The sequence below is a fragment of the Saimiri boliviensis genome, chromosome 18 (genome assembly GCF_048565385.1).
Source record: "Saimiri boliviensis isolate mSaiBol1 chromosome 18, mSaiBol1.pri, whole genome shotgun sequence".
Classification (NCBI taxonomy): domain Eukaryota; kingdom Metazoa; phylum Chordata; class Mammalia; order Primates; family Cebidae; genus Saimiri; species Saimiri boliviensis.
Window position 1 is genome coordinate 6,033,869 of NC_133466.1, and position 15,651 is coordinate 6,049,519.

A 15,651-nucleotide genomic window follows, 5' to 3' on the forward strand; every position below is an offset into this window, starting at 1 on the left:
CCTTCTGTGGTCAGCTAGCAGCGGAGAACATACAAAAGCTAGTCATAAATAGTTAAGACAGGAGAAGCAGCAGCCCAAAACAAAAGCACTGGCAACTTCCAGCTGCATGGCCAGCCCCAGAATAACAGGGAAGTTGATTTGATGGTGTGTAAAATATCAAAGAGACGTGAATGTGAGTCACAGCAGATACTGTAAACCAGTGGTCAGTGAGTGGCAGGCAGGACACATGTGGGAGGGATGTGTGTTTATCTCATGGCTATAAAGTTGGAAGCAGGGCTGGGAACATTAATGCATTCATTGAGCCCTCAAATATATTTATTTAGGTTTCACTTTACATATATGGCTCAGTGCTCCGTGATGGAGATACACCATGAGTAAGATGCAGAAAGACATTCATTTCATTGCAGTCAGGGCGCAGACATTGAACGTGGAACTAAAGGATTTTTCATTTCTCAGTAAGTACTAGGCAGAAAGAGAATGAAGCCATGGTGAGTCAGCAGGCATGTGGAGCAGTGGGAGGGGCTGTCTTGAGTCCAAGTCATTTGGGAAGACCTCCAGTGAGGAGAAGACATGAAACAAGATCAGGGCCACAGCAGGAGCAGAAGGGGATGAAGGGGAAAGCTCCCAAGATTCCCCGCACGATGGGGATGGAAGTGACACTGGAGCGCAGTGAAAGGCAGGGAAAAGGTGAGACAGAAACAGCGGCCCTCCCCTTGCAGGGTCCCCTAAGCAAGCACCTTGCAGGTGCACTTCATTCTGAAAATGCAGAGATGCTGTCCCAGGGGCTTAGCCTGATGATCACAGGGAAACACTGCAGCTTATAGAGCAATGTTTCTTTCCTTTGTGATGAATTTCGCTAGATGATGTTTACCAACATCAAGTAAATCTACTCAAATGCAGACATCAGTCGCTAGTTCCCCACTCTCTCTCCAAAATGAGCGTATTCATTTAGCCTTGCATATCTCCTAGATCATCTTTTCATTCAGTGTTCCTCAGAAACCACAGTGCAAGGGACTGACAGCCCTCAATTTTTTATTTAGAATTAGAAATGATGGGTGACTGGCCCCGCAGTGGGATCAAGAGTCTGAAGCCCATGAACTTTCTGAAGCACAGTCTCCTGCTAGTTTCTTGCACCAGAGCGTCTCACCTCTGCCCAGGTGTTATACCTCTGTAAATCCCATGGAGCAGGTTCTTCTTACTATAGTTTGGCATTTTTGCAGAGATTCATTTGTATTCTCTATTTTCTCAGCTACAGAAGACATCATGATTCTATTTTATATGTCAGGTCTGGGCTGTTGTTGCAGGAATCCTTTATTTTTAAGAAGAGCATCTAAAACATGTTGCTTACATACCAGAATGACTGCACTGTAGAAGTTATGTTCCTAAGCATTTTATTAGTTTGCCAGAGGGTTGCAAGAGACTCTTATGAAGATGGTGAAATAATAACAATTTGCTATTTATCTCTGTCAGTTCATGAAAACACATCCCTTGGCTGATTCTGCTGCACTGAATGCTTCTCTATCTCTCTCCCATGGATTATAATACACTGGAAAACTAGGACTCTGTTCATGTCTTCATCCCCATACTAACCACAGTGTCTGACATAGGCATGTAGTAGATGAATGCCAACCAGCCATCAAATTCTAAGATCAGAACAATGGGAATGGAAAAGAAAATACATTGCGTCATGTTTGCTGCACAGGAATCATGGGTAGAGCCAGCTGAGCCTGCCCCATGTGCTCGGAGCACTTGGGCACATTAATCTCATTCAGACTTCAGGACAGCATTAAAGTGGGTGATGACGTCACCTAGTCTCAGAGACTAGGGGATTAGGCAGGTCTGACATGGTCACTTGGCCAGTGATACAGCCAGGCAGTAGTGAATATGAACTTCCAGCCCATGTAACCTAATTCCAAAGCTCTCTCTCAGTCGTTCTACATTGCCTTTAGGTAGAGATGCTACATGCAGGATATGTAATAGACTTCACACACATGCACATTCAATAACAAGAGCTTACAACATGGACTCGAATCTTTATTGTTGAGACTGAAAAAAATTCCCTGTCACCCAGGATGGGACAAGCAATGGCCCTGAGGGAAATACTGGGATGGGTGAGGTGTGTCCAGTAGTCCAGGGTAGAAAAAGCGCTTGATAAACATTTGTAAGTTATATGAGGGAGTGTTCAGATCTGCCAGTTTCATTCTGTCTCTGAGACAGCTGGTAAATTCCTCATGTAAAGCTGGACGTCCACAACTACAAGGTATGGAAAACAGTGGCACAGACAAAAGCAGATTAATGCCACGATTGCAGCACACAGACATGTTCTTAACCCTATTACCCAAAAAAATCCTCTCTCATCCCAAATTCGGGATAATTAAAATAAATCTAATTCATTGGGCAAAAGCGTAATTGGAGTTCAGACCCCATGCTGAAGGGCCATGAGCTATTTATATCCTGTGCCCGCTAACTCATGGGCTGCTGAGCAGGCATGATGCTTAATCACTGAGTTTTATTTATATTAGAATGCTGGGAACCTAACAAAATACTTTCCATGAAGGGGCAGTAAATCCCAGCATTTATTTGCTTAGTAGATGAGTTTGTAAGCTACATTTAAAAAAAAAGGCTGCCTGTGGAATCCAAGTAAAAATTGTATTTTAGCTGCTATCTTAGGCATTATCATACAGCAGAGTTCAGTTCAGGTACAAAACAATGGCTCAAAAACGCAATTATTAAAAAGCAAATGTGTCAAAAACCCCAGTATTCTACATATTGAGACCATTTGACCCTAGGATGCCTGCCTAGCACAGAACAGGACTGCGGCCTGTGGTTTAAGGAAACTAATATCATGACCTATATTTTCAGCATTATCAGGCCACCAGTAAAACGGTCCTCATCTAGAAAAAAAGAGATTATGAACAAAATTAACTTGAAAGGAGTCCTGGCTTTGAATCAAGGCTGACATGTGCAACTTTCCCATGGAATTTTCCAAGTAGGGTGATCTCAATGAGGAAAGGAGCTATGACCGTGAAGATCTTTGCCCCACTGCTGGGGAGCGAGATCACGGGGAAGAGACGGCGGCCAAGGTTTGGGGGCCTGGAGGAAATAATTGTACCCTAGAAGTGGGACTAGCGAACTCTGCCCCCCAAGCATCCCCCAGCTTCCATGCCAGGAGTGAAACCTGCTCAGAATGAGCTGCAACAATTGTAGTTGCAAGAAACTTAAAGAAGAATAAAAATGAGAATTTTCAAAACTTATGTAAGGGACTGGGTAATTTTCTGGAAGAGACTCATTAGCATTTAAATAGCAAGCTCCACTTATCAAGTCGATAGTTCCTGGAAGACATTTAGCATCTTACCCAGCATAATGTTTTTCTGTCTTTCTGAGGACCTCTTTCCTAGCATTTCAGTGAAAAAAACCAATTATCATTCATACCTGGTTGTGTAGAGCTCCAGCATAACTCATTTACGTTTTCATCAAGGCCAAGAAAATCCTCTAATGAAGTCTTCCATGGAATTATGCAAGTAAGGGATGAAATGTGTCTTAAAATCAATGCCCCAGAGGATATTCACCAAGACTGAGGATTTTGATAATTTAGGAAATCTTAAAATCTATCTCTTTGGCTGCCATCTTAATGCACCTCTCCAGCAACATAGGAAGATACATGAGGTTCAAAGTACAATTAACTAGACATTTGCAATGAGGAAATCTTCCATTTAAAAACAGTCATTTCACCTTCCCAGTGTTAGCCTTTCACATTCCAACATGGAATTATATGCAAGCTAGGGTCATGCAGACACTGTACTAGGAAACTTTGACACCCAGGATTTGGCCATATGTGGTCAAGTAACAGGCATTAGCTGAACTGAAAAGGCGGAAGGTTTGGGTTATATTTTTATCATTTAACAGCTGCATCATTTCTCTCTGAGCTTCCATGGCCTTCATAAAGTGACATGAGGTGTGTGAATTCCTTCAGAAAATTCTGTATGTCAGGGATTATTGTAGGCTCTATGGATGAATCCAAGGAGGGATACTATAGCCCCTATCCTGGAGACACTGTCAGACCCATGGAAACACATAAATAAATCAATGCGATAACATTACCGGCTGGCCCTGTCAGTTTTACTCCTTTGAAACTTCATGAGAGCCCAACAGTGAATATAGTCTGCTGGGTTTAGAAGTAGACAGACCATACTGAAATATAACTATATCAAACTCCTCTTTGAGAAGCAGAGAATTCAAAGGTAGAAAAGACCCATCTAGGACCTAGCTGCCTCTAAGCTAGAACCCCAGAAAAATCATTCCAGATAACTGAATTTCTCTCATTTTCCGCAGAATTCCAGAAAAGGCAACGTTATAGCCCACTCTGGTACCTGACAGTCTCTGCTGGTGGAATATCCTTTCTCCTAGCCCACCAAAGGGTTGAGCTAAGAACCGCACCCACCCCATCGACTTGCTGCCTTTGGTTCCAGATTTAGAAAAAATGAAACCCATCTGGCACCAGCTTAACCCTTTGCTCTCCATATTAAACAACCCAAGATGTCTTTGTTCAAGTCAGGACAATTCTATTGAAGAGATGTGCTGTCATATGCAAAGGACTTTCGGAGAGTTGGGACATAAAAGTATGGTCCCTCTGCACTGGGTGCTTTCAATTTAATGAATGAAACAGTCATAATTAAAACAATGAGTAATATGAGAAACAAAATTACAGGCAACATCTGTATTAATTTCCTAGAGCTGTTGTAACGTAGTACCACCAACTGGGTGGCTTCACAACACAGAAAGGCATTTGCCTGCGGCTGTAGCCCTCCAGTCTCTGCCTCCATCACCCCATGGCCCTCTCCCCTCCTGTGTCTGTTCCTTTTCTTATAAGGACACCATTCATAGTAGATTAAGGGTCCTCCCTATTCCAATATGATTTCGTCTTAGCTAATTTCTTCTGTAATCACCCTATTTCCAAATCAGATCCCACATTCTGAGCTCCTGGGGGTTGGGACGTGAACATATCTTTTGAGGGGATATGATTCACTCACAACAACACCTAAAGCAGAACTGTGGAAAGGAGGTCATGTTCGAACATACTGGGCTGAGCTTCCTTGTTTTACAGAAGATGATGATGCCCAGGAAGTTTGAATGATGTACATCAGGTCATAACATTATTAAAGGCCAAGAGTGAGACTCAAATACTAACTTCTGAATCCAAGTAGGGTGTTCCTTTCCCTGCAGGGCTAATTAACTGTGTAAGTATCAGATGAATGTTTCAAGCCGCAAAGGAAAGAGAAAGCATCCTCTGAGCAGAAGTCAATGAAGTTTTTCTGGACGGCGTGGGTGAGGGCAGGCGTGGGTGAGGGCAGGCGTGGGTGGGTGGCACTGCCCTCCGCTCTTGCTCTCAGCTGACCACACTCTTCTGCAGACAAAGACAGACACAGTTCTTGGCTCTTCACAGATCCTACCACCAGGAGGAATGCCAAGGCTGGGCCCACATCGAGAAACCGTTACGCCAGCCAGTGGACCCTCAACCGACCCCACCCCACCATCTCAGCACACACCCTCACCACAGACTGGAGGCTGCCAACACCCAGGGCTGCAGGATCGGTAGACAAAGAGAGTGACAGTTACAGTGTCAGCCCCTCGCAAGATACAGGTAGGCCCTGACGCTGCCTCCTCCATCCCTGGGGACCAGCACAGCACATGCACCTTGAGCTTCATGAGCTCCTTGGGAAGGGGAGAGAGGGCTCCCTCCCTCCTACCTGTGTTCTTTTGAAGGTCACTTTCAAATTGTTAAGCTGTTTATCTAACAGTTACCTATACAACTGCACAGCCTTTGCTGCACAGAAAGCAAAACAGAGCCACACTTTATCTATTCTGCAGGTGTCCTGAATCTCACACTCATGCTTCTCGCTCCTTTTAGTTCCTATCCTACTGGGAGAAATAGAGACCTTTTTAAAGTTTCACTCCCATGATTGCAATAATTGCTGATTGCACTCTGAGGGCGTCTGACCCGCCACCATCTCCAGGATTAAGACACTGCACTTGAAGTTTCATGATGAGGCCATAGCACCCTCTATAGGGAACCTGGGCTGACCCGTTAGACAATTAAACAGGGGTTGATTATAAGGGAAGTCATCCAATCTATGCCATCAACCACCAAGTTTTCACTTCAGAGAGAAGACAGGGCCTAAGAATAGCACCGGGTTGCCCACCACTCCCCCTTAAATTTTGAAAAGAAATTACATCTGAATCTAATAGCTGTAGGAAATTTTAATACTCATTTTTCTTTTGTTCTTAATGATCTACTTCAAAAACAGTGTTCCAGAAGTGGATTGTCGCCATGTGAATTTATTTTTATGGCTGTGATTTATCTTAGAAGAGTCTCAGAGTTCCACAGAGGTGACCTCAAAACTTTTTAGTGCATTTGAAACGCAGAGATCTCGCTGACTAACCTGATGTGGCCCAGCTCAAAGGAACGTGGGCCCCAGTTTTTGTCCCGATGGTTTTCTAGTCCCCAAAGAGGGTGATAACAGAAGATGCATCCCAGGGGTTGGGGACTGTTCTGGCTAGTGGCCAATTTCCATGTGACATCACATCTTCATTTCTAAATATCATCACATCTTTCTTCCTGAGCTGAGGCCCCCAGAAGCTGAGCTGCAGCTCAAATCATTCATGCAAGTTAAAGAGTCTCTAGGGCACAGATCCATTTGCAGGTTGGAGCAGAGACGGGGGTGCTGCCACTCCTACTGTTTTCACTAAAAGCAGGATTTTCAAAGGGAATGCATTACTTATTTATGGAAATGTCCCAGCTTGGGACATCTGACGACAGCAATTTGCTTGCAACAAAGCTTCCCTGAGCCGGATCTGCTGAGGCTTGTGAAGCTGGCCTCAGAGTACCTAAGGCAGGATCCTCTGACAAGGAGCCAGACTTCCTGCCAAGTCCCACTGTGATCAGCGCCAAGCCAGGAAGGGCCGTGCCATTGGTGCAGACTTCTGATGGTGAGTCGCCCATCTTGTTTTTGTCTTTTGTGGTGTAGATCGAGCAAGAAGCAGCATGGTCTCCACAGAAAGTGCCTCCTCCACTTACGAAGAACTGGCCAGGGCCTACGAACATGCCAAGATGGAAGAGCAACTGAGGCACGCCAAGTTCACCATCACAGAGTGCTTCATATCAGACACGTCATCCGAACAGTTGACGGCAGGGACAAATGAGTACACGGACAGTCTGACCTCCAGCACCCCTTCCGAATCGGGAATCTGCAGGTTCACTGCATCTCCCCCCAAACCTCAGGATGGAGGACGAGTGATGAATATGGCAGTTCCAAAGGCACATCGGCCAGGTGAGCAAGGCCACGTGGGGGCCGTCACGTAGGGAAGTATGTCTTCCTGGTTCTCCCTCATCTGCTGTGAAAGCCCTTCTCAGTGTTCAGATGGAATGGCTGCTCTGTTTACTGATGGCTGCATAACCAACCATCCCAAAGCTCATTGGATTAAAACTACAGCAGTCACTTATTTTGTTGATGAATCTGAAATGTGGGCGGGGACTAGTGAGGGTAGCATGCTGCAGAGGCTCTCCTAGGGCTGGGGATCCACTTCCAAAGTGGCTTACTGTCTTGGCTGTGTTCTCCCTGTGTAGGGCTGTCCACAAGGCACTTTAGCTTCCTCACAGCATGGTGGCTAGGTTCTAGCAGCAAACGGCCCAAGACACAGTCTGTGGAAATAGCCAGTTTCCTTAGGTTGGCCCTGGAAACTGAGACAGCATCATTTCTGTCGTATTCTATTGTGCAAGCAGTCACAGGGCCCAAGAAGCCCAGATTCCAGAGAAAGAGGCCCCTACCGCTTGATGAGAAAACTGTCAAAAATGTGAGGGCTGTATTTTAAAACTGCCACACTGAGCGCTTCTGAAAAGAGAGAGGTCTTACTGTAGCCAGTGTTTGGGACTTGGCCTCACTGAATTACACAAGGTGATGGTAACTGGCTAACATTAGATCAGCCGGTAGTTTGGTCTTCAAGTTGAACACTTGTGAATTGTCTCAGTTGTGAAAGAGCTGCAGATTCTGAGGTCTGCAGGGCCTGGCAGATGAAGAGTGCAGAGGTTAGAGAGCAGAGCCAAAAAGAACATGGGCCATTTCAGAGTTCACTACTGTCTAAAGGAAAAGTCTCTAGCAAGCCCCTGACAACTGATCTCAAGTGGAAATGGGGGCCTTAGTATGGGCTTGTGTTGTGAGAGAAGGCAGACATCTTGGTTTTATATGGAAATTCATAGTTTTTTAGTGTTGGCTTGGATATTTGTAAACCATTGTACAGGGCAAATAAAGCACATCTTCAGATGGAATCCAATCTATGGCAGCCAATTGTAGTTCTCTTCTGAAGAATCACTTTTTCTTCTTCACCCTGAAATAGCTGCCTGTAGACTTTCCTTCACAAACTGACCTATCCAATCTTATTGAATCCAGTTTTGTTTCTCATTTTACCCATTTTCTACTCCACTGTTCTGGTTCCATTTCAAAAATGTATCTTCACTTTTGAATTACTGCAATTCCCTTGGGTTTTATGGCATAAGGCCTAGCTGAAATAAGCTTTATAAATGCATAAAAATATATAAAATTAGAATTGTCTCTCCAGCAAATAATCTTCCAAACCGACTCAAGATTCATGCCAGCATTAAATAAAGAATGATGGCTTCATTTATTTTCCTTCTGTCTACCTCCTCAGGGGAAAAGACGAGCTGTTATTTGTGGGTGTTTTTATTTTAACTATTTTTCGGGGGTAATGTTGGCATTTATTTGCAAGGCAAATGGAGAAAAATGCAGCATAAATGCCACAGCTCTCTGCAGCTATTCAGCCTGAAGGTGAGGAGGACCCAAGAGAAGACCATGAGCCTGTGGGCATGTTGCGTACACATTCTCAGCTTCAGTTCCTGCATCTGTAAAATGGGAACGGCATTGATGACTATGTATTGGGCTTCTGTTAGATGCACGTAGCATAATACAGGTGAAGACTTCAGCAGAGGAGGCATTCAGCCATATTGGCCATTGTTTCTGGTGCTGTCTCGTGGCTGTGGTTGTTCAAATCCCCACAGTGGCTCCAGTTGTACTGCTGGCCTCCTCTTCCTTCTTGCTTTTATTTTTCCCCAGTGACCACTGAAGCCCTAGCAGGAACCCACCTCAATTGTGTGTCACCCAGTTAAGTACTTTACACTTCCATTTGAGACAGCATGCTGCCATTTTCCCTTTGTGTGTGATTTAAGGCACAGAATGAGCTTCTAGGTTAAATGACTGCCCTATTCGTGCAGACTTTTACATAATGACAGGGTTGAAGCTTCTTTTTGATGGCATGCTGATCATATTGTTGGATTTTTTCTCAAAGTTTGACCTTTGCTCATGACATTGTTGCCTGAATCCATTAGAGCAGTGGAAGATCAGTTACTATTGTCTTAATATACTATTCAGAGTAAAATGCTTGTATAAATATAGGTTTGAATAGTCTTTTAAATCAATGCAAGTTCGAATGTCTACAAACTTTTTTTTGTCTACCCTAGATGTCTGTTTTATTATTGAACATCTGATATTCTTTAGAAAGTGTTTCAGCCTTTGGAAACCTTTCCATCGCTCCTTAATAATTCAGCTACATTCAACATTGGGCATAAAACACAAGGTTGCAATTTACTATTCTGCTGTCTAGAGCCTGTTGCACAATTAGCAGCTCCTTGAGCTGTGCTCTTAAATCACATTCTTTTCCTATGTACCCTCTTTTCTTAATCTTGGAATTTCTTTCTATTTTATTATACTTTAAGTTCTGGGGTACATGTGCAGAACATTCAGGTTTGTTACATAGGTATGCATGTGCCATGGTGCACGCTGGATGATATCAGTCATCGTCTGTTTCCGTTCATAGTCTTCCAAATCTCTGGATATCTTTCTTCTCACCATTAGATCTTTTTCTTTTTGGATGCTCCTTTTTTTCTCCTTCCCTTTTTATTTTTTCTGTCTTCAGTACAAATAGTTATGTTCCCAACCTTTCAAGTTCTCTGCAAATCGAGATCAAGTTACTTGGATTTGGCCAGATTGTGGCTTCAGAAAAGTGGGAAACATGTGTTAGTTATCTTCATACTTCCTTCTCAGGGTCTAGCAGATACCTGATAGGCAAGTAGTTATCATTCAAGAAATATTAAGTGAATTAATAGTATTGAATATTCAATATTATTAAATCATTTTTAAGATTTTACACACACACACACATATATATATATAAAATCTGTGTGTGTGTGTGTGTGTGTGTACATAAAATAATAAAATATACACATACCTGGCACATAGTAAGTGCTTCATAAATGTTATTTTATGAATGGATATATCATGGTTGTGACAATTAAACCAATTGGTTAAAAATTTCAATGACTAGAAACCATAGCCGAATATAAAAGGACATTTAAGTCTATTCCATCTTGCAGCACCTTTAATCAAGTGACTTATTTTCCATTCTTGCCCTTAGCAAATAAAAAAGACATCTCTTCAACAGATAAAGGGGTGCTCTCCCATGAGGACGGCTATCCACAAAGCAGGCAGCAGAATGTAGCTGTAATTTTAATGATACCTGAATTTTGAATGTGCTCGTACAAGTCCTAAAAATGCAGCAAATTATTGACTCCTTCAATAAGGGATGACTAATCCCATCTCTTGAGACAGAAAGCAAACCAAACTCTCCATTCCTCTGGGAAATAGCTACAAAGTGTAACATCTTTTTTTCCTCTGGGTCAAGGTGGTTTCTAATTCTTTGATTACAGTACCCATTCTTGGTTTCAGGTAGTATTTCAAGTCAGTTTCAAACATTCTTGGATTACTGCTGCTTCTTTATTTATGATGTTTATCCTTTGCCATCAAGAGAAGCCATTGCATGAAGCTACTTAATTCTATTTCAAGCTTCGGACATGCACCCTAACAGAGTCTGGCCTACTAGTGGTAGGGAAAGGGTCAACCTCTTTGGATCTCTGCGCTCATGCTCTCTGGGCCCCAGACTCAAAGTTTTGAGTTTCAGTGCCTTCCTGTTGACTGCATTTGAGGTTTTTCAGTGGGAAAGGGCCACTGCCTGGTGCCAACTCGTAAATTCACTGTGTTACCAATAATTCGAAACAGTTACTGGATATTTTTAGGATCCATTCATCTTGCATCACTCTATCCTGAGGATGTAAGGGTAGAGAGTAAGAGGCGGGGCCCCAGGCATGCAGAGAAGCCCAGAGCCCTTACCTGGAGGAGCCCTTACCTGGAGGAGCCCTTACCTGAAGAAAGAGCTGATCTCTGCACAGTCAGCACTATTCTGACCAAGGCTGGCCACCGTATTCTCAGTTGCCATTTTGACCTGCTGATTTCCCTCTCTGAAGTCTGTGTGGCTCTCATATTGTCTCTTAAATCAAAACAGGATACCAGCAATCCAATCTACAAAGCTAAATAACCCCCACGCCCAGCTTCACTTACCTGCATCTCCCTCACTGCCTGAGGACTGGGCTCAGGCAGCTGGGGCACCAAGCCTTGGGGCTTGAATCTTACTCCTCTGTTTTGCACGTCACTAAAACTCAATTTTGAAATTTTTATCATAAATATTATACTAAGGGTCTCCTTTCAAATGCAGGTCTCCTTGATGCTTACACATGTGTGCATGGGCACACACATGCATGCACACATATACATTCTTATTCACACACAAGCTCACATGCATGGCATGGACACATGCATGAACACACATGTTCACACACATGCACATATGCATGGGCATGTAAGCACATGCACCCATGCACGGATACACACAGGAACACACACAGTCTCACCGAACTGCTCTGGGCTCCACCTTTCTAGAGGAAGTCTTGCTCCCTCCCTCTGAGCCTCCCTGCTTCCTTGTCAGTGTTTGCCATGCATGTGTTGAGTGCCACTAAATGACTGGCCCTGTTTTGGGATCTGAGGATGCACTGATAGACAAGACCCACAGAGATCCACATTGAAGGAGCTTCTGTTCCTGGGAGGCAGGCAGACACTGATCAAATAAACAAATGGTATCGTTCCCAACCATGATGAGAGCTGGACAGAGAAGCAAATCCAGGAAGGGGATAAAACCTGGGAGGAGAGTATTTTGGAAAGAATGGCCCAGAAAAGCCTCTCAGGCAGTAAGATGTAAATGATGGGATGGAAAGAGCCCTTCCAAGATCCTTCTGGTGGTCCAGAGAGCTGAGCAAAGATAAAGACCACGAGAAAGGAATAAGCTTGGCGTTCACAACAAAGAACAAGCCTTCCCTCTGAACTGCCAAACATATATGACCTTTCAAACATTCCTAAAACACATAGAATTTTAGGTTAAAAGAACCCTGGAGACATCCAGTGAAGCCTCCACATACTGCTATTCATGCCCTCTCGATGTAGACCTCAATATTGCCATGTGCTAATCCTGATTTCTGCTGGAAAACCAGGTCTCTCTGATGAGTATTTGCAATTTTAGCTTCTTAAAGGCTCTGGTAGAATTTCTGTGACTTCTTAGTAGCTCTCCCTCAGACTCAGAAAGTGACCGTGGGACCTATTCTGAGGGGTTAACAAGCTTGGAACTCTAAACCCATTGCCTGAAATAAAAGCTTAGCACACATGTCCATGGGGCCAAGTGGTCTTCTGCAGCCACCACACTGCACCCAGCCTCCTGCCACTGTGTTCCAGAAGCCACCTCTGTACCCCTGACCTTGTCTGGTGGTCTGGCTGGTTCATTTAGTTACCACAGTTGCTGGGCTGGTGTCTGTGTCCTCTTTTTCCAGAACATGTATTCTGTGTGTTCTGTCTTTTCTCTGACTTCTGAGCCCCTTAAATGGTTCACTGTTTTTCTTGGGTAGCTTATTGGGGTTCAGTTCTAATCACTGGGAAATCCTGGGCTATGCCAGTTCCTCGAAAGGTGGAAAGTGATGGGGGAGGTGCGTACGTGATAGAACAGTGATGTGGGGATAGAGGCCACATTGGCCCTGCTGAGTGACCAGAAGGCAGCTCCCAGATTCCAGTGCTGCAGGCGACAAGAAAGAAGGATGCCCAGGCTAATGGAACGTTCACTGCATCTCAGACAGACCCAGTTAAAACACAAATATATGACATTTATATATTGAACCCCTGCTGATTGAATATCTCCTGAGTAAAAAGACACTGGGTAGTTCCCTAAGATGTAAAAGTGTTAGTATCTTAAATTAACACTCCTCGCAGTCTCATTCATTTATCAGAATAGTGTGTATCAAAGGCTGCAGGCAATGGGTTCTGAAGACATGAGACAGGAAAATCTTGAGAGGGTCAGGAAAAAAAAGTCCAGCTCACAGAAGGCAGTCACCCCCTATACACATTAACACATGCACACACACACACACACACACACATGCATACACACACACACACACACACACATGCACACACACAGTGAGGTGTCATGAGAAGCTAAAGCCACAGAAAGGCACAGGGAGCATACAGAAAGGGAAGAAGCAGAAGACATCAAAGACCATCAGCTTCCAGTGTGGCCTCCTGTACGCTCTGCTGACATCAAGGCCTATGGCATCCTGTATCCCAAACCAGAAAGGGGAAATGAGCCATCATCTCCAGTAAGAGCCAACCCTCTCTTGTTTCATCCCTTTCTATAGCTTCCTCTGCTCTCAGGGTAGAAACCTATAAGCTTCTGTGGGGTCGGGCATGTCTTCCTTGCCTTGACCCCTGGTCCCTGGTCTCTAGCCTTGAATCTTGACCCCTGGTCTCCAGCCTTCAACCTTGACCCCTAATCTCCAGCCTTCAACATTGGCCCCTGGTCTCCAACCTTCAATCTTGACCCCTGGTCTCCAGCCTTCAACCTTGACCCCTGATCTCCAGTCTTTAACCTTGACCCCTGGTCTCTAGCCCCTAACCTTGACCCCTGGTCTTCAGCCTTCAACACTGACCCCTAATCTCTAGACTTCAACCTTGATCCCTGGTCTTCAGCCTTCAACCTGGACCCCTGGTCTCCAGCTCCAACCTTGACCCCTAGTCTCCAGCCCTCAACTTTCTGGCCTCCTAAAACTCTACAAATACACATTCCCTCTGTCTGGAATTCTCTCATGTCCAGCCTAACTCAGCTCCTTCTGTGGGATGATTCAAGATGCACATTGTTATGGAAACAGCTCTGTCAGCTTCACAGCAGAACAAAGGCAGCCCCCAGCCAGCATTCTACTTCAGGTGGGTCCTCATGGTTCTTGTGTGGGAACTGTATCCATCTTTGAATCTCATGGATGGTTCCACAGTGGGCACTCCAAAACCATTGCTAGGTTCTGTGCTTGCCTAAAGCCCAGGGAAGATTTTCCAATCCCACTTTTATTCAGAGTGACTTTATTTGAGAAGAATCGTGAGCCTCCACAAAGTCAAAGCCCTGCTTTTATACCTCAGTGGAGTTTTTAAAGTTCACCAGCAAGCAGAAGGATCACGATATCGATGAGCTCTTTAAAAATGCATGAGGCCCTCTGAGTCCAAGCCAAGAATCGTAATCGAATGCCTGTACACGGGCCTCTGTTATCAATCTCACATTATTTATTTAGGGTTTTTTCTGGTTGCCATTTGGGAATGAAGATTCATTTACCAAGAGAGATTCTTTTACTAGTTTTCATTACCATGCCGCAACATTAATATTAAACTAAAAAAAGTGTTAGATCTCATCTGTCTCTGGTATGGGAGGACTCTGTGCTCCCCTTGGGGACCCACTCTTTGACACTGTAATGTTGCTGCAAGTCTCATCTCTGTGTTTTTTATTGAAATCGCTGGAACTCAAGGAAAGCATTCTTTGTTTCTTACTTTTGCATCAATATCCAGCTCTATCCAGGCATAGATCTCAAACCTTGTTAGAAATTGATGACAGTTCCTTTTTGTGCATCCCCAGAGGAGATTGAAGCCCTAAAAACTGTGATTCATGTTCATTCCCATGAATCTGGGAAAGCATCTGCAAGTTCACAGCCTCTGACTAACAAAGCATTGCAGAGGAGGAGGAAGGGGGTTATCACAAAGTACCTTGGAATATCTGGCCCCCAGAAATGCATTTCATTTGTTTTACACCTATCCATAAATTCCCAATACAGACATACATAACCAGTTTTCAGAGGTGAGATAGCTCAGAGCATAAGAAGGGCTCTGCTAGGCTTCAAGGTGCCTTTAGAAAGTATCATGCCTCATTCTTTTGACTAAAGTCAAGAACACTGAGGTTCAAAAGGGTCACAGAACTACCCGGAAGCAGAGACAGAGGCAGAGACAGGACTTCAACACCAAGCACTGCACTCTGTAACCAGTGTTCTTTCCACTGGACTCAGCCACCGCCTCAGCAGGTGCCACTGGAGGAAGACTTGGGGGTTTTGCCTTCTGACTATAGTTCCATTGGACCATCTCTTATTTTCCTCCATGAAGAACCGAGGTTGTAACTCCTTGTGGACTAGTATTCTGAGGCTGAGGGGTACAATTGCTTATCCTGGTTGAATTCAATGCTTTATAAGTAGAATTGAGAAATAAGGATCACTTGGCGTTATGAATTCTGATTATCTAAACTAGAGTTTCTCAACAGCAGCACCATTACTGTTTGAAACCAGGTCGTTCTTCATGGTGGGGGGCTGTTCTCTACATTGTAGGATATTGAGTACCACCCCTG

The 15,651-nt window shown here is 44.2% G+C and overlaps 1 protein-coding gene across 2 annotated transcripts in view; it reads left to right on the plus strand.

The window, feature by feature from the left end:
• DSCAM (DS cell adhesion molecule) overlaps window positions 1-15,651 on the plus strand; it is a 746,447-nt gene that overhangs the window by 721,253 nt on the left and 9,543 nt on the right. For both annotated transcript variants that reach the window (XM_074389246.1, XM_074389247.1), the window contains exons 31-32: window positions 5,444-5,641; window positions 7,026-7,328. In XM_074389246.1, coding sequence (XP_074245347.1) covers window positions 5,444-5,641; window positions 7,026-7,328 — 501 coding nt within the window. The remainder of the gene's footprint in view (window positions 1-5,443; window positions 5,642-7,025; window positions 7,329-15,651) is intronic.